Source organism: Sardina pilchardus, chromosome 9, assembly GCF_963854185.1.
Source record: "Sardina pilchardus chromosome 9, fSarPil1.1, whole genome shotgun sequence".
Lineage (NCBI taxonomy): Eukaryota > Metazoa > Chordata > Actinopteri > Clupeiformes > Clupeidae > Sardina > Sardina pilchardus.
In genome coordinates this window covers 3,869,854-3,895,552 of record NC_085002.1, presented here as the reverse complement: position 1 = coordinate 3,895,552, position 25,699 = coordinate 3,869,854, and the positions used below count along the sequence as shown (strand labels likewise).

At 39.1% G+C, this 25,699-nt stretch overlaps 1 protein-coding gene and 1 long non-coding RNA gene across 3 annotated transcripts; one reads left to right on the top strand and one right to left on the bottom strand.

The window, feature by feature from the left end:
- Nucleotides 1–1,910: 1,910 nt before the first annotated feature.
- LOC134092449 (uncharacterized) lies at nucleotides 1,911–18,183 on the bottom strand. Its single transcript, XM_062545320.1, has 12 exons — nucleotides 18,139–18,183; nucleotides 17,719–18,024; nucleotides 16,665–16,790; nucleotides 16,384–16,449; nucleotides 5,055–5,117; nucleotides 4,887–4,967; nucleotides 4,434–4,452; nucleotides 4,293–4,318; nucleotides 3,785–3,819; nucleotides 3,197–3,248; nucleotides 2,905–2,939; nucleotides 1,911–2,762 (listed from the first exon to the last, which is right to left on the bottom strand). Exons 2-12 carry the CDS (start codon nucleotides 17,885–17,887, stop codon nucleotides 2,562–2,564), a joined length of 873 nt encoding a protein of 290 aa, XP_062401304.1. The 5' UTR covers nucleotides 17,888–18,024; nucleotides 18,139–18,183; the 3' UTR covers nucleotides 1,911–2,561.
- Nucleotides 18,184–21,003: 2,820 nt separating this feature from the next.
- LOC134092453 (uncharacterized) lies at nucleotides 21,004–24,113 on the top strand. 2 transcript variants are annotated; one of them, XR_009940231.1, is made up of 5 exons: nucleotides 21,004–21,082; nucleotides 21,983–22,100; nucleotides 22,971–23,056; nucleotides 23,274–23,409; nucleotides 23,679–24,113. It is a non-coding gene; the product is annotated as an uncharacterized LOC134092453 (long non-coding RNA). The 2 variants fall into 2 exon arrangements; XR_009940230.1 differs by lacking the exon at nucleotides 21,004–21,082 and having other exon boundaries at nucleotides 21,920–22,100.
- Nucleotides 24,114–25,699: the final 1,586 nt, after the last annotated feature.

The following is a 25,699-nucleotide window of genomic DNA, read 5'->3' as shown; positions in this document are numbered from 1 at the left end:
ACATAACAAAATAAAATATTCCTATATGTCCAATATCATGATCAGATTGGTCAGTGTTCTCCTTGATTTATACGCATTATTTCTTCAACCTATAGTTTACATTATGTGTCATAACTCAAAACAGCTACTCTTGTCAGATGGCCATCATACATCACTGGAAAGCTGAGATTCCAAGCTTTCAGGAAAGGTATGGTAGCCTTTGCCACCTTTTCGGTAACGACCAACCCCTCTGGCTCACGGACTAATATTAGGCTACATGATTTAGGCTACATGTTTCAAAGATAAAATGTCAGTTGTCAGTTGTGAAGATACTTTTTACACAAAACTCGGGTCTCATTTCATGGTCTCCTCCACTGGTGAGTCTGAAGTGTGAGCGCCTGGAGTTCCAGAAGGTAGGCTTCAAACTCGCCTTAGCCACGCCCACTCTTCAGTCACTCGTCCTGCATCCCCTGAATACTGAATAGCCCTCTTAAGCAGTCCTGGGCTGTCTGTCTGTCCTCGTCGCTGACACGAGAAGACCCAAAGATCTTGGCTGCCACAGGAACTCGGCTCCCTTGCTCTTGGACTTCCATGTAAATCCGCTTCAGTTAAAGGTGCTTGATCTAAGAGATCCTGAATGATGCTACTTCTGTTGATTTTCCATGTAAACAAACAAAGCATTACTTTCCAATGCATGCTAAATCAAGTTTTCTCAGCAACCTACTGTATGTGCATGCTCACTAACCCCCAACCCCTCCCCTAAACATCTTGTTGGTTTTGGGCTGAAATATGGTTTGTTATGTTTTGGTACACAGCCTGTGTCCTAGTGTTTGTTTGACGTTTTACAGCCCCAATGTCTCCAGAGACCGGATTTTTCCACAATGTATTCAGGGAGCAGGCAGCAAGCTGATCAAAGGGGGATGGCTATTGAGACAAAAATGAAATTGCTCTAAAAACCATGCAAGACCTCATAGTGCACCTTTAAGTCAGTAACCTTTGCTTGTGTGGACTCTTGTTGGACCTCAGTTTATACTATCTCGATCTTCTGTGTTTTGGACGTGTTCTCTTATACTCTCCTGTTGGAGTTTAATCTTCTGCGAGTTGAACCAACCTGCCTGTGTTCAAACCACTTCAAATAAGCTGTGTGACTAAACAGCAATCTGTTGGCCCAGGTATCTGTGTATCCTGACACTGGGCTTACTCCCTCTTCCTGCACTGAATTTTTCTTTGTTTTCTTCTTTTTACTCTATGACTTTTAACAAGACGCTAAAAAAAGACTTCAAGACTTTATGCTAAGAGTGTTTGAATGTGCACTGCATGACATAATTCTAGTGTACTATCACTAATATAGCATGATGTAACATTTGTAAGTCATGACAAAATGTGTGTGTATGTGTATGTGTGTGTGTGTGTGTGTGTGTGTGTCCGTGCGTCTGTCCGTCCCGGACTCCACGCTGACTAGAGCAAGCTGCCTATCAGAGTACACCATGCTGATGACACATATCAGATGCCACCAATCAAAGCAAACCATGTTAATAGCCAACAATGGAGACCACCAATCAGAGCACATCATGCTTATCCAGGAGCAAATGGTGACCACTGCACTGTCCAGAGAGAATCTTTCTGATTTGGAGGGAACTATCCCATTACAGCACAACATACAGAGAACATATAGACAAAACAGCCGACCAGAGAGTGCAGGTCTTCCAGGAAAGACACTTTATTAGAAAGACAGAATCCCACTTGTTGCACTGTGGGCCATACCTCTAGTCAGGGTGAATTCATACACTAGAACATAAATTAGCCACTGACTTGTTCAAAAATGTAAGAAAAGTGAATTAAAATGTTTCAAACAGCAACTTAAAGGTGGTGTGATAGTTTGTTGGAATTACTTTTTTGAATAACTCTGATGTGTTTAAGTGTGGATTTTAATCTATAAAAAAGAGTGACAAATGTTCTGCTGTCCATTTCATTCTACCTCTTCATTTTTACAGCTGAGGTGTTTTCATATAGAAGAAGTAACACTGACTAAAACAATGCATGGAGGAAACTGTTGTAGTTCATATTACTGTGCCAGTAAGCACTTGCCTGTTTTTTAAGAACATTGCTTTATATGTAAAAAAGAACAAATAAAGACACATTTTCCACTGTACAGCCTGTACAGAGTTTGTGTCATTTCACCGCATTTCAGAGGAATGCATTTCTATGTATTGACTAGCGACGGAACAGATAAACAAGACCACATGCTAGCAATATATTAGCTATAAATTGTATATTTGTTGTACATCATAATTTCAATTTTCAATTTCAATTTCAATTCAATTTTATTTATAGAGCGCCAAAACATTACACATGTCTCATGGCGCTTTACAGAGTGTTAAACCTTCAAAGAGAGCCCATGAGCAACAGGGGCAAGGAAAAACTCCCTAGAATATAAGAATATAGAATAAGGAACCTTATCTTATTATATGAATATTCTACCATAGGACCCAAATTCTAATTCATTGTGCACATGTGCCTCTATGTTGTCTGTCTAATTGGTCATAAGGTTTTCATCTTATTCTTAGGCTTTTTCAGATAAGTTAGACCTTCTGCACAAAGCTATAAGCCATGGTCTTCTGGGTGGTGTCTGGATCCTTCTGTGCTTGTGCTAAGCTGTAGGTCATGGTCTTCTGGGTGGTGTCTGGATCCTTCTGCGCTTTTGCTAAGCTGTAGGTGGTGTCCTGACGGCTGGGAATATCCAGTGTGTCAGGAATGGTGTTGTACACATGACATGCTTTGGACTGAGAGAAACAAAGTGCATATTTACAGTAGTTATTGAACATACTATTTAATAGGCTACTGTCCAAAAATAAATTGCTCAAAGTTAAGGGGAGTGCTTGTAAAGTGCGTCAGAGGCACACAAAGCTTATATATCAGCCTCACCACGTCCTCCTCTGCGTGTATTTTCAGATCAGCACCTGAAAAACCAAATGCATGAGAACATGTTAGCATGTGTACATGTGGTCAGGATGAGTTTGGAGTAAACTAAATACACCATGTGACACATAATGTACTTATTCTGCTGCTAATGAAATTTTAAACAGTACTCACACATGAATACCATGAATCATGTTTTTATTACCAAGACTAGGGGATAATTGAATCTTCATCTCCATAATGAAATTCTTTATCAATATAAAAATCAATACAGTGTTGTTTCAGACATAGTTTTTACCTGAGGTTTCTGAGATGGCGAGGGGAGACCTATCACCCTCTTTATCCAGCTGCTGGAAGAAGACAATTAGTGAACCGTCATTATTACTAAGCAGATATTTGATTTTTAAAGAGAGAGATTTCTGAACACACTGTGTCATGTGTAGATGTGGTTCTTCAATGACTTCACCAAGTCTGAAAGATGTAATAGCATTGTCATAAAAATGTATATACAGTATGTAATTATCATTGTGAACATTCTGTTCTAGGGCATGGGTGACAAGAAAACCACAAACAGTTAGAGAGAGAAAAACACATGCACTCACTTAGCAAAAATAATACACGAAACCATAGAATAAGAAACCCACATGCTTGGCAGGAAATCAACAAGGTGTATGACCTATTGAGTAGCCTAGAGCTGCTGGCAAATGCTACGCTTGAGTGCAGAGAGACTGTGGCTGAGCCGAGGAACTTCTACCACGGGCAGTAACACTCTCTCCTCTGATCGGAGCAGGCAACTGAAAAGTTGAACGTCTTATGTGGTTCTTGTGTTAATAATATACTTTGAGGGATTTTCCCTGACACCTGCTATTAAATCTTCTGTACTCACTTTGATATTATTTGGACCAAATCTGGCCGAATCATCTGTGGATAAAACAAATGTAGTAATCACAGCATAATAAACATATATCACAAACAATTTTTTTCTCAAAACTCTAAATACAATTGGCACAATATCCATCTCTTATGGCCACATAATTCACACAATTGATGTCGTTTTCACACAATATGCAGTCAATGAAAGCATTTTAATACCCAATCTGACACCATTAGCTTAGCTTAGCATAATTCACTGGAAATGGGCTACACCAGTCTGCTTCCAGCTCCCTTTAAACTATATAGTGAATTATGCAGAGCTAAGGTGTTAGACTGGATTATTGCAAACACAGAAAAGAGAAGCCTGTATATCCTTGTATCTAACTCTGAGGTACAGTAGATGGCAAACAAGCTACTTTCCTAAATAGCTGGCGAGTTTATGTGTCATGAAATGCATTTTATAGGAAAACATTGATTGATTGATTGATTGATTGATTGATTGGTATGGCATGATTCCTTACTTCTCCCATAGGTGGTATTCTGTGATCTGGACAGAAACAAGGAAAAGACATTCATACTGTATGATAAGCAAATTTGAGGTCAGTATTTTGAAGAGGTATTTTGTGTTTGTATTTGATGTGTGGGCTGTTGATTTCTCTGACCTTGTGTGTTTATGTCTCTCTGTAGGAAAGAGTTTGGTATAAAAATGTACAAGAAAAATGTTCAAAAACATTTCAAATCACATATCACACAGAATATTCACTGTAGCTTAATGCTTATATTGATAAAATGTAGATGACGCGACACTGCCAGATGACGCAGATGTTTAATTAGATTAGTAATTGAATTAGGTTAGACTACTGTACAATCATTTTTTTTGCCATTGAACAAGTGAAATACCAGTGTACAACAAAGCACAGTTTTTACATGTAACCAGTAGTGCAAATAAACACGCATTAACTACAAACACTACTGAACCCAGCTACCTTCATTATCTATCACAATCAAACAGACTTCAACAAACATCTAAAATGCTAAGTGGCAAGGCAGTCTCAGTAACTCATAGTAAAATTCAAATTGAAGACACCTGATGACAAGGAAGTGGAAAAACTCACTGGAGCAGAGACAAGCAGCCTTGAGGACCACCAGGAACAGGCCTACTACAAGTGCCACAACTGCCACACGCGTCCATGGACCTAAATCAGAGACACAGCGTCATGCAGGGTATTTCTACGACTCACTGAAAACCAGGTATCATGCATGAGAAGAATTGAACAGTTTACCAAATGGGAAGGGATCCTTTCCAGATTGAATGGAGAGCAAAGTCGAGGTTGAAACTGCTGGGTCTACGCCAACAAATCACATGGGCAAGAGGAAAATGCAAATCGTTAATACTGTCTTTCTTAGACTTCCTGTTACACTATGGCGGCAAGTATGATTGGTAAATTGTTGATTATATGGTTAAGCATAGCGGTTGTTAAACATGACATGTAAGTGATAAGATAAGTGAGATGTACTCTTTCCATCAAGCACATTATTTCACTGTGAAGCAAAGGTAGTGCAGTCACCCAACGTGACCAGAGTAAAGTTAATTTAACATTTTACATTCATTTAACATTCAAAATCAAAACAACTACAGGACTTGATTTTTATATGCAACTGAGCAACACGGAGACTAATGTCCCTCACATGCCTTCAAAATACACACATTAATCATAAGTAAATGTCTGTATTTGATGTGATGCATATGTGAAAGAAAGATATGCAGTTTAAAGGGGCATTTCACCTATTTGCATTAAACTTTGTACCGTTAGAAGCCCAATCATATTTTTGAATGTTCATGCATCATTCCCTCAGTTTCCCCTGAGACGGGAGGAATATGGAATGTTGCACTTGCTTTAAATGAGAAATCATCATTTTGCATCATTGAAAGCAGGAAGTTCTATATCTTTGTCGAGGGGTTGAGACTACAAACACGCTTTCCTCACTTTTCCAGGGTGTGGGACCCACTCACGCTACAGAACTAATGGGTGGGACTTCACTTACAGAAACTAAAACCATATCCGCCATCTTTCTTTACAGCTAAGCTAACAGGCTAGGCTCGTGGTCTGTGGAGAAAGCTGTACAACAATATACAGTATGGGCACAAGATTGAGTGCAACCAGGGCTGTACACTGCGAGCACCTCGTCGCAAATGCGAGGAAATATATATGTGTGCTAGGCCTACTTGAAAATATGAAATGGGAGCATAGGTGCGAGTACTGAATTCAACCCCTTTATTCGCATTTTGCTCCTAAAAATCCACACCAAGTGGATCAAAGTAGGCCTATAGGCTAGTACAATTTTCGTGCATCTGTATACAAATTTCATGACAACTCGCTCCTGGCTGGAAACTCACGCTTTCAGCATCAACCTCGCTGTCTCTCACACATGCAAGAAATGTCACTCCAAAACCATTCTTCTTTTTCTTCAATCTGTTCGTTATCAGTTGGTGACTTTGTAGCGATTAGCCTACCGTTGAAACGGCAAACCATGATAAGAATGTTGACTATATAGCCTACAATTACCGTGTTCATTTCAAATATTATTATTATCACGGTTGATAAACACGGTGTGGAAACCGTGTTAGCTTCACCCCAGCCTACATTTGACATAGGCCTGGTTGACTTCTATGAGAGAAATCCGACTGATTCTGTTGTCTAAATGATGGATTTAACCACGATTTGGTGTAGGCTACACCTGCTTTAAAAAGGCGGAACATTTTCATTGCAAATGTGCGCATCATATAGCCACTCTGCGTCTTTGTATGGAGGTTACATTAACATTAATTCCATTCCACTAACGTTATCAGGAGAATACCGTAACGTTTTATTTTGAGCTCTGGTTGTCACTCATTGGATATAACAGATATAGCCTACCAAACTCCAAGACGAGTCATGGTAGAGTAAGTTAAGCACCCAGCCAATTAAACATGACCAAGGAAAAAGTGACAACTCACGATGCCATGCCATGGTAGGCTACCTAAATCATAGAAGTTAACGTTACTGGACAGTGGACACTCATCTTTTCTATTACATCAGAAATATTTGTCTTTACCTTTGTTCGTTTTTTGAACATTTAAGTTATTTAATGAAAACATGATGTATCCTTGAACTATGCTTGACTCTTTTCCTAAAACCGAATGAAACCTAATTATGTTCACGTACATCTTAAAGTGACAGGCACTCAATTAGACCTACACACCACCCCTGTAATATCATTACAGTGTAATCAATATGAAGTATTCAGTTTACTGAATATTTTAAGCTATAAGTAATTATGCAGATCCTAAAATGCTATAAATTGATAACAAAATGTATACAAATTCTGAATTCAAAATATGAAATAGAAACTAGAATGCATTTCCCGGTGGGAAAGTGCGAAGTGTGCTTGCTCCGACGCGCCGCGAAAGCGCTCCAGCAGGAGACGCGACCGCTCGCCCTCAGGTCAAAACGCTAAAGTTTGGCCAAGACACAAAGCTGCTTCGAGTTTGGCGGCGTTACCCTCGATTGCCAAATTCTTACACTGACGTGACGGGTTGCCTGGGTTCATCAGTGGTATGTCCCAGAGCACCTCCAATGTAAAAATGTGGATGTCATCCCAAAGATGTAAAGAGATATGAGACAAAATGCATTTTTGCTAATTGCGACGCCCCCTAGTGGCCAAATTACACCAAATTTACTAAGGCTACTTTGGATTGTGTCCAAAATCGTCCCACCAAATATGGTCTTGACACCTCAAAGCGTTTCCGAGATTTGACCTCACTTCCTGTTTGGAGGCTTCGCCATCGAATTTGATTGGCTGCCATGGGCGAATGCTTTGATGTATGGAAATGAAATGTACACCTCTAAGGTCTGTAGACCTTGTGTTGAATTATGTATGAGTTGTTCACGTGTAGCCAGCATGAAACACGTAACCAGTGAAAGAAGGAAGGAGCCTAAGGAACTAGGCATGTTCCTAGAACAAATACGAGTAATGTTAGGAGTATTGCGGGAACATCTGCTGTTTACTCACTGTTGAGTAAGTTGCAATGTGTTATAGCCTCAAATTGATGGTAGAATAAATAGGACGACTCACCTGTTCAAATGGTGTAATAGGATCAAATTTGGTGTTGATATGTCAAAGCAACCAGGCTGTTACTGGTTAACGTGTCTGAATATGAAATAGGGATGGCGAAAACTACAAATTTTCTTGACCGACCACCGAGGCTCATTAGCCGGTTGAAACCGGTTAACCGGTTCGTTTAAAATAAATTATGCTATTTGAAATAACAGCCACGCAATTTCCCAACTCTCATCTCTCTGTCCCCCGCTCATAGGCTACACACAGCCCCGGCGCCGCCCTTTCACTCACGTAGGGATGTAACGGTATGAAAATTTAACCCCACGGTTATAGTGACCAAAATTATCACGGTTTTCGGTATTATCGCGGTATTTTAAAAATTGTGTGTACAATATGTTAAGAAAGCGCTGATGGGTGTAGACAAGCTGAAATATTTTAGTTTTAAAAAGTGTGACAGTGTTTATTACATTAAAAATATAGGCAAACCCTTATTGCCTCCAGCAGGATACCGATCATTCACAGCATTGGCAATCCTAGTCCCTGCTCAACCCTCCACACACACAGAAAATGGCTTGTCTTGTTTCTATTGCATATTTTGAATTCATGACTTTATATATTTTGCTAATAGTTTATAATATGTTAGGATCTGCATAATTACTTATAGCTAAAAATATTCAGTAATTTGAATACTTCATATTGATTTTTAAACTATTACACTTGTCTTTAATGACATTACAGGGGTGTTGTCTAGGTCTAATTGAGTGCCTGTCACTTTAAGAGGTACGTGAAGTAGGCTAATTATATTAACCTTCATTCGGTTTTAGGAAAGTAGTCACGCATAGTTCAAGGATATCCGTTTTCATTGAATAAAATGAATGTTCAAAAAATTAACAAGTCAAAGAAAAGATTGCTGGGATAATATAAAAGATAAGTGTCTTGCAATGTTAACTTCTATTATTTTGGTGAGCACTAGGCTACTGTACATTAATGATAGACATGACGCGTGAGCTAACGGGATAGTTACCTTGATGGAACTCTCTCAAGATGTAAAAGTTTGCCAATAGGCTGTGTAGCTTTTTTCGGAAATTGAATTAAACACTACAGTAGGCCGAACTAAATCCCATAGCTTACTGTAGGTAGGTTACCGTGGTATTGTGCTCACTTTTTCCTTGGTTGGAAATGTTGTCTGCTTATAGCTTAACTTATGATTTGGAGTTTGGTATATCTGTTATATCCAATGAGTGACACCCAGCGCTCAACATAAAACTTCATGGCATTCTCCTGATAACGTTAGTGGAATAGCCTAGATTTAATGTGAACGTGTAGGCCTACATAAAAAGACGCTGGCTACATGATACAGCGCACGTTTTGGGGTGGAAATGTTGCGCCCTTTAAAAGCAGGTGTAGCCTTATCCGAATCATGGTTAAATCCATCAATTAGACAACAGAATTAGTAAGGTGAAGTTTTGTTTCATAGTAGCCTTCCAGCTTGTGTCAAAAGCAGGCAAGGATGAAACTGGGAGGAATTAAACACGCGGTTACCATACCGTAGTATCAACCGTGATAATAATGATATTCGAAATGAACACGGTAATTGTTATCGTGTTTGTTATTGTTATTGTAATTGAGTGTGAGGGATAATTTGTTAACTTCACGAAAAAAAGATCTTCTTGGAATGAGATGGCTAGCTGTAGTAACGTTTAGTCCACTGTCTTTAGGCTAATTTAAAGATGCCTCTCTTTTTTTTTTGTTAACCGACTAGCGACAACTTTGGTCGGTTAACGTGGATACGGTCAACCATCGGTCAAACAGTCACCGGTTAACATCCCTAATATGAAATCGATTTTGGATTGGTTGCATGTGATAAAAGCTATGCCATTTCCTGTCCATATTCAGATTCAGAAATACTGTACACCGGCAACAAGGCACACACACACACACACACACACACACACACACACACACACACACACACACACACACACACACACACACACACACACACACACACACACACACACACACACACACACACACACACACATATATATATATGTATATACTGTATGAGCAATTCCATGCAAAACTGTCAAGTCCATAACCCCACACAGCGTCAAACTATGATGTGGATGATGATTTCTTAAAAGTTTACCATTTCGCTCTTCTTGTTTGTACAACATATTCAATGACATTGTTAACTTAATCATTTGCATTATATAAATGTAACCTATTTTTCCACCCTTATGTCTCAACATATAGGCTACTATACACATAGTCACATTCATAAACATAAACAGGATCCTAGGTTCTCAATTTGCTGGACTCACTGTCTACCATAAAGTTAAAGAATAGTAATAACAGAAGAAAAGGTAAGAAGATGTTGATAGCGTGATTAACTGTGTGGTGCCTCCACTGAAGAATGTCTTTACCACTGCCCTGGTGGAAATATGCAAATCCTCAGAAATGTCAAGTGACTACTGTTACTTCTAACTGCTTTGATATAGCTTATCCTAAATGAAATACTATGCAATGCAAGCATCACAAAACATTTATTTTATCCTTTGTTTTTAACTCTTAGAATTCAGTTCAGTAGGCTATGACATAATAAAATGAAAGTACAAAAACAGTTTTTAAAACCCCTTTTTAAAAGTTCAATCGCTTTGGGTGTGCACTTTGTGTATACAAAAATGCGCTTTATAAATAAATGTGACTTGACTTGACTTGACTTTCAATGAAATCTCAATTAAGGATTACGTAGTTTTAGATAGTAACTGTGTGGTAATAATTCACCTATACCACCCGTAGCCTAAATTAATTAAATGTTTACTATGAACAATAGTTAAATGAAACACACAGTAATACTTTCTATAACACTTTGTGTTGGGTGTAATTCATTGAACCTAGAATTGTTAACTGCTATACAATAAGTGGGCCAAACTTCACAGTTTAAGTCTCCACACATAAGCTTGCCTACTGAGTCTAAAAACATAGCTCCCACTTTCCTTAGCTGGAGGGGAATTCTGAGATTTCTCCCTAAAGCAGAAACTATTATTTTTACCTAATTATTATTACTATTATTATTGGGAAGGTTATAGGTTTGCACTGATTCAGGTAGGGTAGTAGTGGCACTATACTGGATGGTATATCGGTTAGAATATAGGACGGAGAAGAGATAGGGTTTAACTTTGTATTGTTCCAGCAGAGACATTCAGGATTTCATACATACAGAGAAATATAGGTAGATGTCTATTTATATAGATAATATATCTGCAGCATACAGATATGCATTGAATACTAAGCTAATTAAACGGAATTGTAAGCCAGGACACACATACAGCAACGGCAACGCTAACCCCTTCAAGAAAGAAAAGAAACCTTTTTGTTCGTGACTACAGTTATTATGTGGTCAATAACGCCATCTAGCGGCGTAAACGGTACTGTGTAATAGCGTTAACTCGCACAGCACAGACCGTACAAACTTCCTCCAGTCGGAGATTGTTAATGAGGGCTATCTTTTACTGTCTATGGGGCTAAAGGACTGTATGGATTGATTGATTGTGTTGCTTGGGTGGCGTCAGTTAGAACCAAAGATCATACAGCGCTAGAATCTTTGGTTAGAATACTGGTTGTGAAGCAGTAGTTAGGGCCCGAGCACCGAGGTGCGGCCACTGAAAGTGGCCGCACCGTAGGTGCAAGGCCCTATTGTTTCTGCTCAGATTATTATTATTCTTTTTCCGTCTTACCTGTTTTTTTTTTTTCACCAACTTGGCATGCTCTAAAACTCTTGTAATTTGGCAGCCAATTGTAGAATTGCAATCGAAACTCAGAGACAGAGCTTTGGCCTAGGGCGTGGCTCAGGGACTCTATAGCGCCACCTATCAGGCTGTCTGTTGTGGTTGACACATGCATTCACGAAAATGGCCCAGATTTGGTGGGCATGTGTGTTGTATTAATCTAAACAATTTTTACATTTACACTCTGTAGCAAATATTCGAAGAATTTGAGTTATGGTTATGATTATGAATTTTGCACATCATGTATTTTGAAACACTTCTCCTAGACGGTTTATCGAAATCATGTCATATAAGCACTAAAATGATCTTGAGGGGTTGCCCGAGAGGAATTGCGACCAGATTTTTGAATTTCAAAAGTATATCGAAATGGCGAAGGTTTGAATTATGGTGTTTTATTGAGAAACAGGAAGTTGGTGTTATAGGCAGAAAAAAGATTATGAATTGGATGTAATTAGGCAGCTACATGTGGAATTGCTTCAGCTAGTCAGAGACAGAGCTCTGGCCTAAGGTGTGGCTTTGGGACTCTATAGCGCCACCTAGCAGCACATTATATTTTGTGGTTGACACGTACATTCACCAAAATGAACCAAATTTGGTGGACTTGTGTGTTATTGCTATGTCTAGTCAGAGACAGAGCTTTGGCAGAGGGTGTGGCGTAGGGACTCTATAGCGCCACCTAGTGCGTTGTCTGTTGTGGTTGACACAAACATTCACCAAAATTAACCAAATTTGGTGGGCTTGTGTGTTATTGCTATCGGTAGTCAGAGACAGAGCTCTGGCCTAGAGTGTGGCTTAGGGACTCTAGAGCGCCACCTAATGCATTGTCTGTTGTGGTTGACACGTACAGTCACCAAAATGAACCAAATTTTATGGGCATGTGTGTTATTGCTATAGTTATTCAGAGACAGAGCTCTGGCCTCGGGTGTGGCTTAAGGACTCTATAGCGCCACCTAGTGCATTGTCTGTTGTGGTTGACACATACATTCACAAAAATGAACCAAATTTGGTTGGCATATGTGTTATTGCTATAGCTATTCAGAGACAGCACTCTGGCCAAGGGTGTCTTCGGGACTGTATAACGCCACCTAGCACATTGTCTGTTGTGGTTGACACACACATTCACGAAAATGAACCAAATTTGGTGGGCTTGTGCGTTATTGCTATCGATAGTCAGAGATAGAGCTCTGCCCTAGGGTGTGGCTTAGGGACTCTATAGCGCCACCTAGCGCATTGTCTGTGTACGTTCACCCAAATTAACCAAATTTGGTGGGCATGTGTGTTATTGCTATAGTTATTCAGAGACAGAGCTCTGGCCTCGGGTGTGGCTTAGGGACTCTATAGCGCCACCTAGTGCATTGTCTGTTGTGGTTGACACATACATTCACAAAAATGAACCAAATTTGGTTGGCATGTGTTATTGTTATAGCTATTCAGAGACAGCACTCTGGCCAAGGGTGTCTTCGGGACTGTATAACACCACCTAGCGCATTGTCTGTTGTGGTTGACACACACATTCACGAAAATGAACCAAATTTGGTGGGCTTGTGCGTTATTGCTATCGATAGTCAGAGATAGAGCTCTGGCCTAGGGTGTGGCTTAGGAACTCTATAGCGCCACCTAGCGTGTTGTCTTTTGTGGTTGACACATACATTCAGGAAAATTGACCAAATTTGGTGGGCATGTGTGTTGCTCATGCACATGCCCACCAACACGCACATGTTGCTTTGTTAGATTCCGAAATGTCACATGTCTCCGCACCGCAGGTGCTCGGGCCCGCCATCGCCGCTTGCGGCTATATTTTCTCCTTAGTTTCTTTATTGAGTTTTCTTCCACCATACAACAGCATGAATAAACTTATAATGTATAGTGGTCTGTAAAGAACCAAATAAACTGTCATTAATATGGTCACTAAATAAACTGTATCGCTATCTCTCATTCTATAAGCTCAACTTCTCACACAAGTAACACAGGCTTCCTTCATTTCAAACCCTTAATGCTAATGCTCCGTTTAGCATGCTAAGTCCTTGCATATCAACGTGAAAGATACATCCCACTCCCAATACACATGACCGAAGGTTACGGTCACTTACTTTTGTGGTCATACACGCACACAACTTCAACTTAAGGTAATTGGCAGTAAACTCACTCAAAACTAACGTCATGAACTTCACCAACACTGTGGTGTACTACTAGATAACGTCTCTAATGAACTTGAACTAGCATGAGGCTGCACGAGAGGGCGTCACTAGGCAACAACACCTCAACAGAAGAAGAGTACAGAGATGCAAGACTAGTCTACGTACAGTAGAAACGCTAAACAGTAGATTCTTAAGCTAAACACATGAAGTATTATAATTTCAGAGAACACTTACAGTATATTACTTCATGGAAATCATGTCAAGAGCAAGTTTAAGTGTATTAGCAAACCTCTTGCATACCAGTGTGAATTAACGATGTATGTATCAAACTTACTTTTTGTCAATGATCGCATCTCTGAATGTAAAGGGCTGGATTACTCAGGATAACTGCAGGAATTGTCTAAGGGTAAATTAATTATCTATGTTTTTTGTGCACAGCCGTCTGCTCATCATCACAACAGAAAACGAAACTTAAAATCCTCAGACAGGGCGACCGCTCTACTTCCGGTATGTCGCCGAATTTGGGAGTGAAGTCTACCCAGAATGCTCAGGTCAATACAAATCATCCAAAACACACCGTCAGTATGAAACATCGTGTGATTGTCGAGTATATATACCAAATGAACACACGTTATTTTTAACAGCGCGTAAGTCCGTACTTGCCCCTCGGGGCCATGGCATTGCTTAGATCTACCAGTCTCAGGATGAGACACCCCGATGCGGACCTTCCTAGAGTCACACCCACATTGTACCGTTGCGGACAATCCATGTCATCCAATTGAACAGTGGAGGTCAACTATCATTCCATAATGAAGGTATGAAAATACATGGAATGACTCCATAGTGCTGTGAGAATTACATCAATATGTTTTACAAGAATGGCCTCGATTTGATTTTTTTTTTTTAAATATCAACATTGTATCTTAAATCACTCTGAAATGTCATTTCTGCATGACCTAAGCAATTTAAGATGAGCTATTCTGCTTAATAGTATACATTCGCCAACACACACGTTTTTGCTAATTATAGAGCCATCGACAGACCGAATAACACCAAATTTATTGAGGGTGCTTTGGATGGGGTCTCAAGTCATCCCACCAAATATGGCTTTCATACGTCACAGTATTTCCAAGATAGGCACACTTCCTGTTTGGCGGCTTCGCTCGCTGAATTTAATTGGTTGTCACAGGCGAACGCTTGGACGTATGAAGGCGAAATCAAGGCGGTTGATCCGCCTTGGTCTGTAGATCATGCGTGCCAAGTTTCATGACGATCGGAGGAACTATGCGGCCAGAGTTGCTTTACTTTGACTTTGGACAAAATTCAAAATGGTGGAAAATCCATCATGGCGGAAAATGACGTCACATAGTGCGTTGGAATCAGCTGAGTCAGAGGATTCCAATGGTATAAGTTTTATAAAAATCGGCCATACGGATCAAAAGTTACGGGCATGAACGTGTTTTCAATCTTTGACCAGTTGGTGGCGCTAGAGCGTGAGAGTGGCGAGCATGAAACCTGGTGGTGTCAATCAGGGTAGTCTCCTCTATCAGCATACCAAATTTCATGATTTTATGTCTTACGGTTTGGGCTACAGGTGGAAAAATGTGTGGGCATCAGCGCTCAAAAATCGCTTTTCCATTCATTCCTATGGGAAAAAATCGACCGGAAAAACTGGAATAACGGGAGAACGACATGCCGTATCAAAAAGCTGTATACAAGCCACCATCCTCGCATCAGGACCCACGCGTGAGAAGTGGAACGGCGTCTCTAGCTCTAAATCCCTAGGACAAGATAGGGAGACAAAAGTTGGACTTGAGATAAATAAGTATATGAAACGCACGGATAACAATAGTGTGCTTTTGCAAGCACACTAACAAGACAAGCCATTTTCTGTGTGTGTAGGGTTTGAGCAGAGACTATGATTGCCACTGCTGTGAATGATCTGTATCCCAAGAAGGTTTTCAAGGAAATTTCATAGTGCTCCTAAATTTCTTTCTGTGCTCCTAAACTTTTTCATTTAGGAGCACCTGTGCTCCTAGTGAAAAAGCTTAGCGTACAGCCCTGAGTGCAACATAAGAAAAATTATCGTTTTAATTTTATAATCCTTATTAATGCCAAAATGTTACATTAATGAGTGCCTCTGTGTACTTGTAGCTACTTCCTGGTGGATGGCTTAGTAGGGCAGTGAAAGGCAGAGAATTCTGTATTTTCAGAATTCATGAGCCAAAAATATGTTTTTGAAAATGCTCCTTTACGTGACATAAAAACATAATATTTACAAAGCTGGTATAACAACAACAAAGTCCATGTGAACTACAATTGAATTACAAAGAGATAACAAAGTCACAACAAGTCCACAACTCAGCAACTCGGGCCAACAAGTTTCCCACTTGTTCCCACCAAGTAGAATACTTAAGACTGGTCCAGTACACTTATGATGGGCATAACGGACTGCATTCTGAGGCTGTGATTGAGCAGAAATCATAATAGTTATAACATTGATGTGTCTTGTAAGACATATGGCCAAGGTTGAAAACTTCAATGGAGGGAGTCTTTAGAACACCTTACACTGTACCTACCCGGCCCTGAGGATGATGGAAATGATGTTGTTGTTCCACGTGCTGTTGCTGCTGTTGTTGTGGCTGCTGTGGACAGCAGATAAGAAATGTGAAATATGCTATGCTTTTCATTTTCACATAATAAGCCTGATTGCCTATTTTAAGTCATAATAATAACATTGATGTGTGCGTGGCATATAGCCAATTTGCTCTTGATGTGTCTTGTAAAACAGAGCACACATCATATGGACAGGGTTAAAAAACTTCACTGGAGGTAGTCTTTTAAAATACCTCATACCCACCTGGCCCTGAGGATGATGGAAATATTACTGTTGCTGGTATCTTTGTCGTTGATGTTAATGTTGAAGTTGCTGTTGATGTTAGTGTTGTTGTTGAACCACGTGCTGTTGCTGCTGTTGTTGTGGCTGCTGTGGACAACAGATTAAAAATGTGAAAAATGTCATGCTTTTTATTTTCACATATAGGCCTGGTTGCCTATATTTTATATCCCCATTTCCAAAAAAGTTGGAACACTGTGTAAAATGTGTATAAAAGCAGAACATGATAATCTGCAAATCACATACTGTACATATTTTGTTGCAAAAAGACATAGGCAACATATTTCAGCTTCTGCGGTTGTGCTTAATTTAATTGAATAAAATTGTCAGCTTAATGAAAAAATGCAACTGTAACCTTTATAACTGATTTGTAATTATGTAACAAGGCATATACAGTCCTCACTTTAGATGAGCTCACAAATATCATTAACTAACCACTTGTAACTCCTGAGTTAATCATGCATTACAGTGTGAGAATTAACATAGGAGTAATACTTTACAAATGATGATCAAAGCATTTACTAATACTTGTAACTGGTTCATAATAGGGAGATGATTTCATTTATAAATGGTTGTTTCATTATTTATATGGTATAAACCATGTATTTACAAACATTTGTTTTATTTAACAAACCATTCATAACTGTGTGAACAAATGCTTTACTGATGATGAATTATGCATGAACAATAAATTACTAATGATGAACAAACCATTAACTAATCAGTAACAAATGATTAATAAATGATGAATTGTGTGTCATTATAAAGTGTTACCGTTACGGGTTATGCTTGACCAATGATTTCGAAGTTAACACATCACCATGCCAGTGTTGGAAAGGTTTCACAATCGTGAGTGTCCAGATTATATTCACAAAGTGATTGAGTTGAGTTTTTACCACACTAGTAGTCATCTCAAGTCATCAGATCTAAAGTTTACATTATTAAAAGTAATGTTCATGTTCAGTTGGACGTTTAATTCAATGGACTGTTAATACTTTTAACATGTGTGATATCCGACCTTTAAAGTTGTAAGGGTCACTGCGTGGAGAGAGTGATGGAGGCTCTGTGTTCACTGTATAATCACAGCTCACCCCTCTGCTTCCCACTGACGGCAGACGTCTGAATAAATCATCTTTGTTCACAGTAAACTGGCAGGACACATCTCCAGACGCACTCTTTAATGTCATGGCTTCTATATAAGGCACGCTTTCATCTCCAGTGTAAAGTTGGCATCTGGTGGCCTCCCCAAAATGCTTGGGTATGTCACAGCCAATGGCGATGGAACCATCATGCCTGACCGTTATGTTAGGCTTCTGCAGTCTGTCTGTGTTGAGAGACCAAACAACTATCAGATAGTCCACACAAATTAGAGGTAACATGCTGTAAAATTCATTGACTTTATCAAACACTAAACTGACTAGAATGTGAGAATTCTCACCCAGAACAGTCAATGAAACAAGTACAGAGAGACTTGATTTAATGTTCTCTGCAGATTCTGCTGTGAGGTAAGAACACCCCACTTTAGCCTCTAGAGGGGAGCTCTGACGCGTCCACTGCTGGATCTGAGCACCAGTGAGGGAGATTTGGCATGATTTATGGCTGTATGGAGCAGCTTCTATCCCATCCAGGTAGAAGACACACAGAGACGCAGACTGAGACTGAGGTACTTCACAGGTCATCTGAACTGTGCTGTTCTCTCTGAGGACTGCAGGGGAGATCTTCAGGTTGGGCTTTGGAGGAGGAGCAGCAGCAAGTGCTTCTGTGAAACAATAACAGACATAGGCCTACCTCTTTTTTTTTATTTAAGGTACACATTGAGCAAGACTTTACCATATCTGGACATTATAAGACTTTTTGGAATTTAATTGTCCGTGCGTAGCGGTCAATTTGACACAGTACACAGCAGGCCTACATATTGGTCAAAGACTCATTTAATCTTCTCTTTCATAGTGTTGTGTTTCATAATACAGGCCAGGGCAAATATCCCTATGGTGCCCAGCCTTTTTGTGTTGGTGATATAAGGATCACAGAACTGACTCTTGGTGGTCAGAGGATATCACATATCCAATGCTCCACAGTCTTTCAGTCAATGGCATTCTATTTGAATAACTTTGAAATGACAGGACATATCTTACCTTTAACAGTAACCGAAACAGCTTGTGAATGCTGTGATAGTTTATCAGCACACTTCACTCTGACTGTAGCAGGTAATTGGTCCAAACCTGACCATTTCAACAGTTCTTTCCCTGTGAAGGACTGCTGGCATGTTGGGACTTTGTAGGTACTCGCCTCTTTATCTGCTAAGGAGAAGATACAGTCTGACGAAGGATGAGACCCAGAGAGCGAACACTTCAGATCAACTGAGTCTGTCTCACTTAGAATGTTTGAGGACGCTGTCAAATTAGGGGACGACCCTGTGAAAATGCATTTTTGAAGAAAAAACGATTTCATGACATCTCCAATACTCCACACAGTCTTCACGGCATCATTACACTACATTACATTACATTTGGCTGACGCTTTTTAACCAAAGCGACTTACAACATGGTAAAATGTTTTACGCTTTTTAAAGCAATTCTAACTACAATTATAAAAACAACAAAGTAACTTTCAAATGTGAAGACATATCTTACCTGTAACAGTAACTGAAACAGTTTTTGATATCTGTGATGGATTATAAACAGTGTAGCAGTTCATTTTGACTTCAACAGGTAATGTGACCAAAACTGGCGATATCAGGTGTTTTCCTGTGAGGGACAGCTGGCATGTTGGGGCTGAGTATTTATTTGCCTTTTTATCCGGTAAGGAGACGACATATATACACTCTGACAAAGAAGGAGACCCAGAGACCGCACAGCTCAGATAAACTGAGTCTGTCTCACTTAGAATGGATGAGGACACTGTCAAAGTAGGGGACGACCCTGTGAAAATGCATTTTTGAAGAAAAAACGATATGTTAATGACAAGTATGATGGTCTAACAATTGAAGCACAATGTTAACCTAAAGAAGAAGCAACTGTGGTCAAACACAGAAGAAGTCAGCATGATATGATAAAGCCTCATAATAAAATCACTGACGCTGGCTTTAAAGGTGAAAACACTGCTGTACAATGGGTTGAATAGGAAGGCACCAAATTTGAATCATGAATAAAAAACTACAGTATTATACTAATATCCCTGCTTGCATCGAGAATTTAGAAAAAAGGTCTTTCGAGACACAGATTATTAGGCTACAGTATAATTGCAATATATATGTACTTATATAATTTCAATATAAGTGACTCAATCATATAATTAACATCTGTCATTTTAATCTGTCATAGATTGTAAACTGACCTTGGGCTTTTGTGATGAGAAATGGATCTAAGGAAAGAGAGATGAGGAAACAAGATAGAACAAGTTTTCTTATTCAAAAACAAACAATACCCAACACATTTATTGGTTGGCTACACTGTAAAAAATGGCTGTGAAATTCACAGTTATTTACAGGAAATTTCACAGTAGCACTACTGTATATGCTTTTTACAGTAGAATGTTGTAAAATTTACAGTAACGCCCCTACAATTACAGTAGTCCAAGTGTTACTGTAAACATTACAGTAGTCAAAGCACTACTGTAAAACAAACACAGTATAGCCACTATAGTACTGTAAATAGTAAAGTAAACTACTGTATTTTTTCTTTTCAACAATTGGCCAGTAAGTTACTGTAAATACAACTGAAATCACAGTATTTAATTGGTTTTCATTTTACAGTGAATGCATAAAATACTGTAAATGTAAAAGCGGTACCTTTACTGTAAAAAGTATTCACAGTAACTTGCTGGCAACAATTGGGCAGTAAGTTACTGTAAAACTACTGAAATCACAGTATTTAATTGGTTTTCATTTCACAGTGAATACATAAAATACTGTAAATGGAAATGCGGTACCTCTACTGTAAACTACAGTTACAGTAGTAAGTGTTACCTTAGAAATTACAGTAGTCAAAACACTACTGTAAACAAATCACAATATAGCCACTAGTAGCCTAGGCTACTGTAAATAGTTAAGTAATATAGCCTATGTTTTCCGTTTTTTAATCTTATCTTTCTTTTAACTCATAATGACATACCAGAGACGGTTGAGAAAGTCAATTTGATGTCAAGAATTAAGGCTTTGATCACACTATTGAGCAAGCATAACACATTTCAGCCTAATATTTTTCCACGATTGTTTTTAACGGCTGCTTATCGCCTCTTGACAAGCGCATGCGCACACGCAGTAATTCCCATCCCCCACCCCTGACTTTTCAACTCCAGCCAAAGTGACTTCACTTCAACCGTCACTTTTCAATCATGAATCTGACTGCAATTTTCAACTCTGTACAAACATCATATTCAAGGTAAGAATTACAGTACTTTTGTATGCCAATTGAAAACGGGAATTTATTAGAAATGTATTGTTTTCACAATGAAATGTTAACCAAAGCCATTATTGACATGTTAGAATCAGCATAGCACATATCGATAGCTAGAACTAGCGAGCTAACGTCGCTAGCGTTAGCGATGTTAGCTGTTAATGTTAACTTTTCCAGTAACTAACTTAACCATCATGTGGGATTTTTCGAATGATAGTCAATATCATATCTAGCAATAATTCAGTCTGATATGTCGTTATGAATGTAGAGCTTTAGTTTGAATGAAATATCAGACGCAAGTAGCTTAGCTTAAAGTGGCTGTTACCATGCAGGCTGAAGGCTGAAGTTAGCTAGCAGACAGACACAGGTGAAAGTTGTTAACGTTAGCAGCTAGTTAGTAACATTACTTTGCGAACTCCATGGGGCATGGGTAGTTAACATTAAACTTAATACATGTAGTGTTGATGCATAATATAGTGTTGCTATAACTGGAAAGAGGACCAGTAAAACAAATTAATGAAGTAGGCTGATGTGTAAGTTATCTCACCCCTAATTTAGGAACTGTTGTTTTGCATAGTCATGCTCATAGATCCGTCATATATAGTGGATGTGAAAGGGGAGCATTTGGGGAATTTCAATTACCAGAAATATCATGCCGATAAGTAAAGGGATCTTTAGTTTGTGAAGGGTAGTTTGGCTAAATGGTATTCATTTTATAGCCTTTATTTATCAATGTAAGTCACCAATTTTTGGTGACTTACATTGAGGCATGTGTTTATTTAAGATGCATGTGAGTGTAGTAGTGCTTCAGTTATGGTCTTTTCATGTTCTGTGTGTTTTGCAATGTATTAATTAATGTAAGCCTCTTTCTGTTCCCTCTGTTAGTAGGTGGTGTGAGGACTGCTGCCCTGAGAACGCTGTGTCAGAGACACTTAGGCTGTGTGCATTTTGGAATGTTCCAAATGTGTGTCACTTCCATAAGGAAGAAGTTCCAAGCCTGCAAGTGAGTTCACTCACCAAATAGAGACACACGCATATAGCATTTAAAGCCTACCTTACATTGCCAGACTTTGCAAAGATTTGGAAAAGATGTTTTAAAAACTACAGTCTCAGACCCTCTCACATCTAAAGACAATTCATTGAGTTTTTAGTCACAGTCTAGTCACAGGCCAGTCTCAGATTAGGATTTTGCAAAGACTGTGGGTCACTATTTACAAGACTGCTGCTAAATTCCTTCAAATGATTTCCATCGTGCAATAGGCTACACGTCATCATTCACAGGAAATCACATGATAGCCTACTCATATCAAAGTAATTTTTTCGCGTTTCTGCAGCATTGTTTGATGTGTGACATCACTAACAGATATAGAGTTGTTCTGTCACGTAGAACAGCCGACTAATACATTTTAAGAAATGAAATAACAAATAATCATAAAGGCTACAGCTGTCGCCTATTTTGCCCCTTCCTGTTTCATGTTCGCGCAAGGTTACTATTGGTTTTTAATGTTCACGTCACTATTTGCATGAGCCACGACTGAAAAGACTTCCGATAATATCAAACAAGTTTGATATTGTCGTAACGGCAAAACTAGAAAAAGACTGCCTCCGACGGACTTATAACCGCTAAGATTGGCACCTTACACTAAACGATTTAGATGACGGGAGCGCGCTGCGATTTCAGTACAACTCCCAAGATTTCCGCCCGATTTTGGAAATTTAGTCGCCGACTGTTAAAACAGACCAAAATCGTGCAATGTAAGCCAGCCTTAATATGTGTGCATGTACTGTATTTGTGTCTGTAACTGTTTAGTTTATCCCCTCCTTTCATGTGTCTGTTATGACTTTGTGGACTCAACTGTCAACAACTGTCCAGGGCGAAGTCGGTCTACCCTGATGGCACTACCTGATGGCACTACCCTGATGATGTCTGTTAGCCATGGCTGCTGCCCTCAACATGGTGTAAGTGTTTGTGTTTTATTTATGTTCATAAATAAACTGATATCAAGAAGTAACATAGATGGTGACAAGGGTGGCAAGGGTGCCTCATGGCAAGGTAATTATCATTTCTATTTCTACATCTGATTGCCTTGCTTATTTTTTAAAGCTATGATTTGTTTTGTATGGCAATTGCTGTTTATTAACAAATTATATGGCAATTGCTGTTTATTCTTTTTAGGAGCCATCCAGAAGTCCCAGCCTGGAGCCAGAGGCTGCTATTGCAAGTCAGATGGGAGATGGCCTACAGTATGTTAGGCATCAGAAAAGTGGTGTTCGCATGAAGGCAGAGTTGCCGCAGGCAATTATGAGATTAGGTATGATATCACATAGACATACTTCTGTTCAGAAGTGTAGGGTCACTTCGAAATGTCCCCTTTCCAAAAAAAAAACACTGGACATATCAAAGTGAACTCCCAAACTGTGCTATGGTGGTGTATTGTACACATCTGCATTACTTCTATCTATTGCACCTGACTAGTGTGGGTTTGCTTTTATTTGTCACACAACCGGAGTAGTTTGCATTAATTACTGTATATTCATGAACGGGGTCAATTGTAATGTATGCTTTCTTTCTCTTTTTCAGACACTTGACATTTACTGCGAAAGGTACCATCAGAGCACCTCTCCCTACCCTGCAGGATACCTATACCAGAAGAGTACAACAACGGCCCAAAAGTATTTCAAAAGACATTTCACGCTCTGACCACGGACTGTTTAAACCACTGAGGTCAAGCAGACGTCTCTGTTCCCACGTGGCAGACTGAGGGAACACCCACAAAACAGACTGGGGATGAGTTTCTTTACTCCGCATCCTGTACACACACAACTCCTTATACTACATTACATAGACTTGCCAGTTGCCATACTGCACTTACACACACTGCGCTTTTAACCCCCTTATCTGTGTCAAATCAGATAAGGTTGTGGTTGTGTTCAAACCATGTCTACTGTTGTCTGTCAACATCCACTTCAGTCATACATTTGAAATGTCTTAAATAAATAACAAAAGTTAAAATTGTTTTATTGTCTGCAGTTAACTGAAATATTTTGGAATATGAGTTATTCTATTAATGATTGCTCATGTAAGTTCAATTGAATTCACAGTATTTAACTGACTTAGCTTTTACAGGGAAACAACCAATACTGTAAATACAACTAAAAAAAAAAAAAAATCTTAATTTAAAATCAATTGTTTTTCACTTTACAGCGAATACATAAAATACTGTAAATGAAAATGCGGTACCTTTACTGTAAAAAGTATTCACAGTAACTTACTGGCAACAATTGGCCAGTAAGTTACCGTAAATGGAAATACAGCACCTTTACTGTAAAAGGTTTTCACAGTAACTTACTGGCAACAATTGGCCAGTAAGTTACTGTAAATGGAAATACAGTGCCTTAACTGTAAAAGGTATTCACAGTAACTTACTGGCAACAATTGGCCAGTAAGTTACTGTAAATGGAAATACAGCACCTTTACTGTAAAAGGTTTTCACAGTAACTTACTGGCAACAATTGGCCAGTAAGTTACTGTAAATACGACTGAAATCACAGTATTTAATTGTTTTTCATTTTACAGTGAATATATAAATACTGTAAATGGAAATACAGTACCTTTACTGTAAAAGGTATTCACAGTAACTTACTGGCCAATTGTTGCCAGTAAGTTACTGTAAATTTTACAGTAAATTTTTTACAGTGTACCTCTGGTAAATTTGTGTTAAAGACATTTAAACATAATCAACTTTTGGTCATTTGCTCTTATTACGAGACTCTCTTGTTTATTCTGCTCTTTAGCTCAACTGAATGGTTGTCTGTTGGGTTCAGATTAGGGGATGCAATGGCCATGACAGACGTTTTGTGTTCAGTAAACAGTTTCTCTGTTGAGGACATATGCTTTGGATCATCGACCTTCTGGATGATCCAATTATGACCCCCTTAATGTCTTGACAGAGAAAGACAGATTTTGATTGAAAATACAGATAAACTATATTGCCAAAAGTATTGGATCACCTGCCTCGTCTCACGTATGAATTCAAATGACATCCCATTCTTAATTCATGACATTGGTCCACCCTTTGCAGCTATAACAGCTTCAATTTCTCTGGGAGGGCTTTCCACAAAGTTTAGGAGTGTGTTTATGGGAATTTTTGACAATTCTTCCAAAATTGCATTTGTCTGACTCTGATATTGGACAAGGAGGCTGGCTCTCAGTCTACGCTTTCATCCCAAAAGTTCATCCACGCCAAACTCTGTCATCCATGACTTAATAGACCTTGCTTTGTGCACTGGTGCACTGTCATGTTGGAACAGGAGGGGGTCATCCCCGAGTTAGTTTTAGTGAAAGGAACTCTGAATGCATCAGCATTAACCAAAAGATTTTAGACAATTCCATGCTCCCAACTTTGTGGGAACAGTTTAGGGATAGCCCCTTCCTGTTCCAGCATTGTTATAGCTGCAAAGGGTGGACCGACATAATATTATGGAATCGGATTAAAAATGGAATGTCACTTAAGTTCATATGCGAGTCCAGGCAGGTGACCCAATACTGTTGGCAATATAGTGGATTTAAATGGAGTTCATGATACCATCCACCCTGACGTT

Bases quoted from the DNA above. Each gene is read 5' to 3' on its own strand.
- LOC134092449 (XM_062545320.1), bottom strand. From the start codon at position 17,887: ATGACATTAAAGAGTGCGTCTGGAGATGTGTCCTGCCAGTTTACTGTG. The intron at 5,118-16,383 runs GTAGGTACAGTG...TTGTTGGCGTAG, and splicing joins TCCATCATCCTCAGGGCCGG to ACCCAGCAGTTTCAACCTCG. The intron at 3,820-4,292 runs GTAAGGAATCAT...TTTTATCCACAG, and splicing joins GAATACCACCTATGGGAGAA to ATGATTCGGCCAGATTTGGT.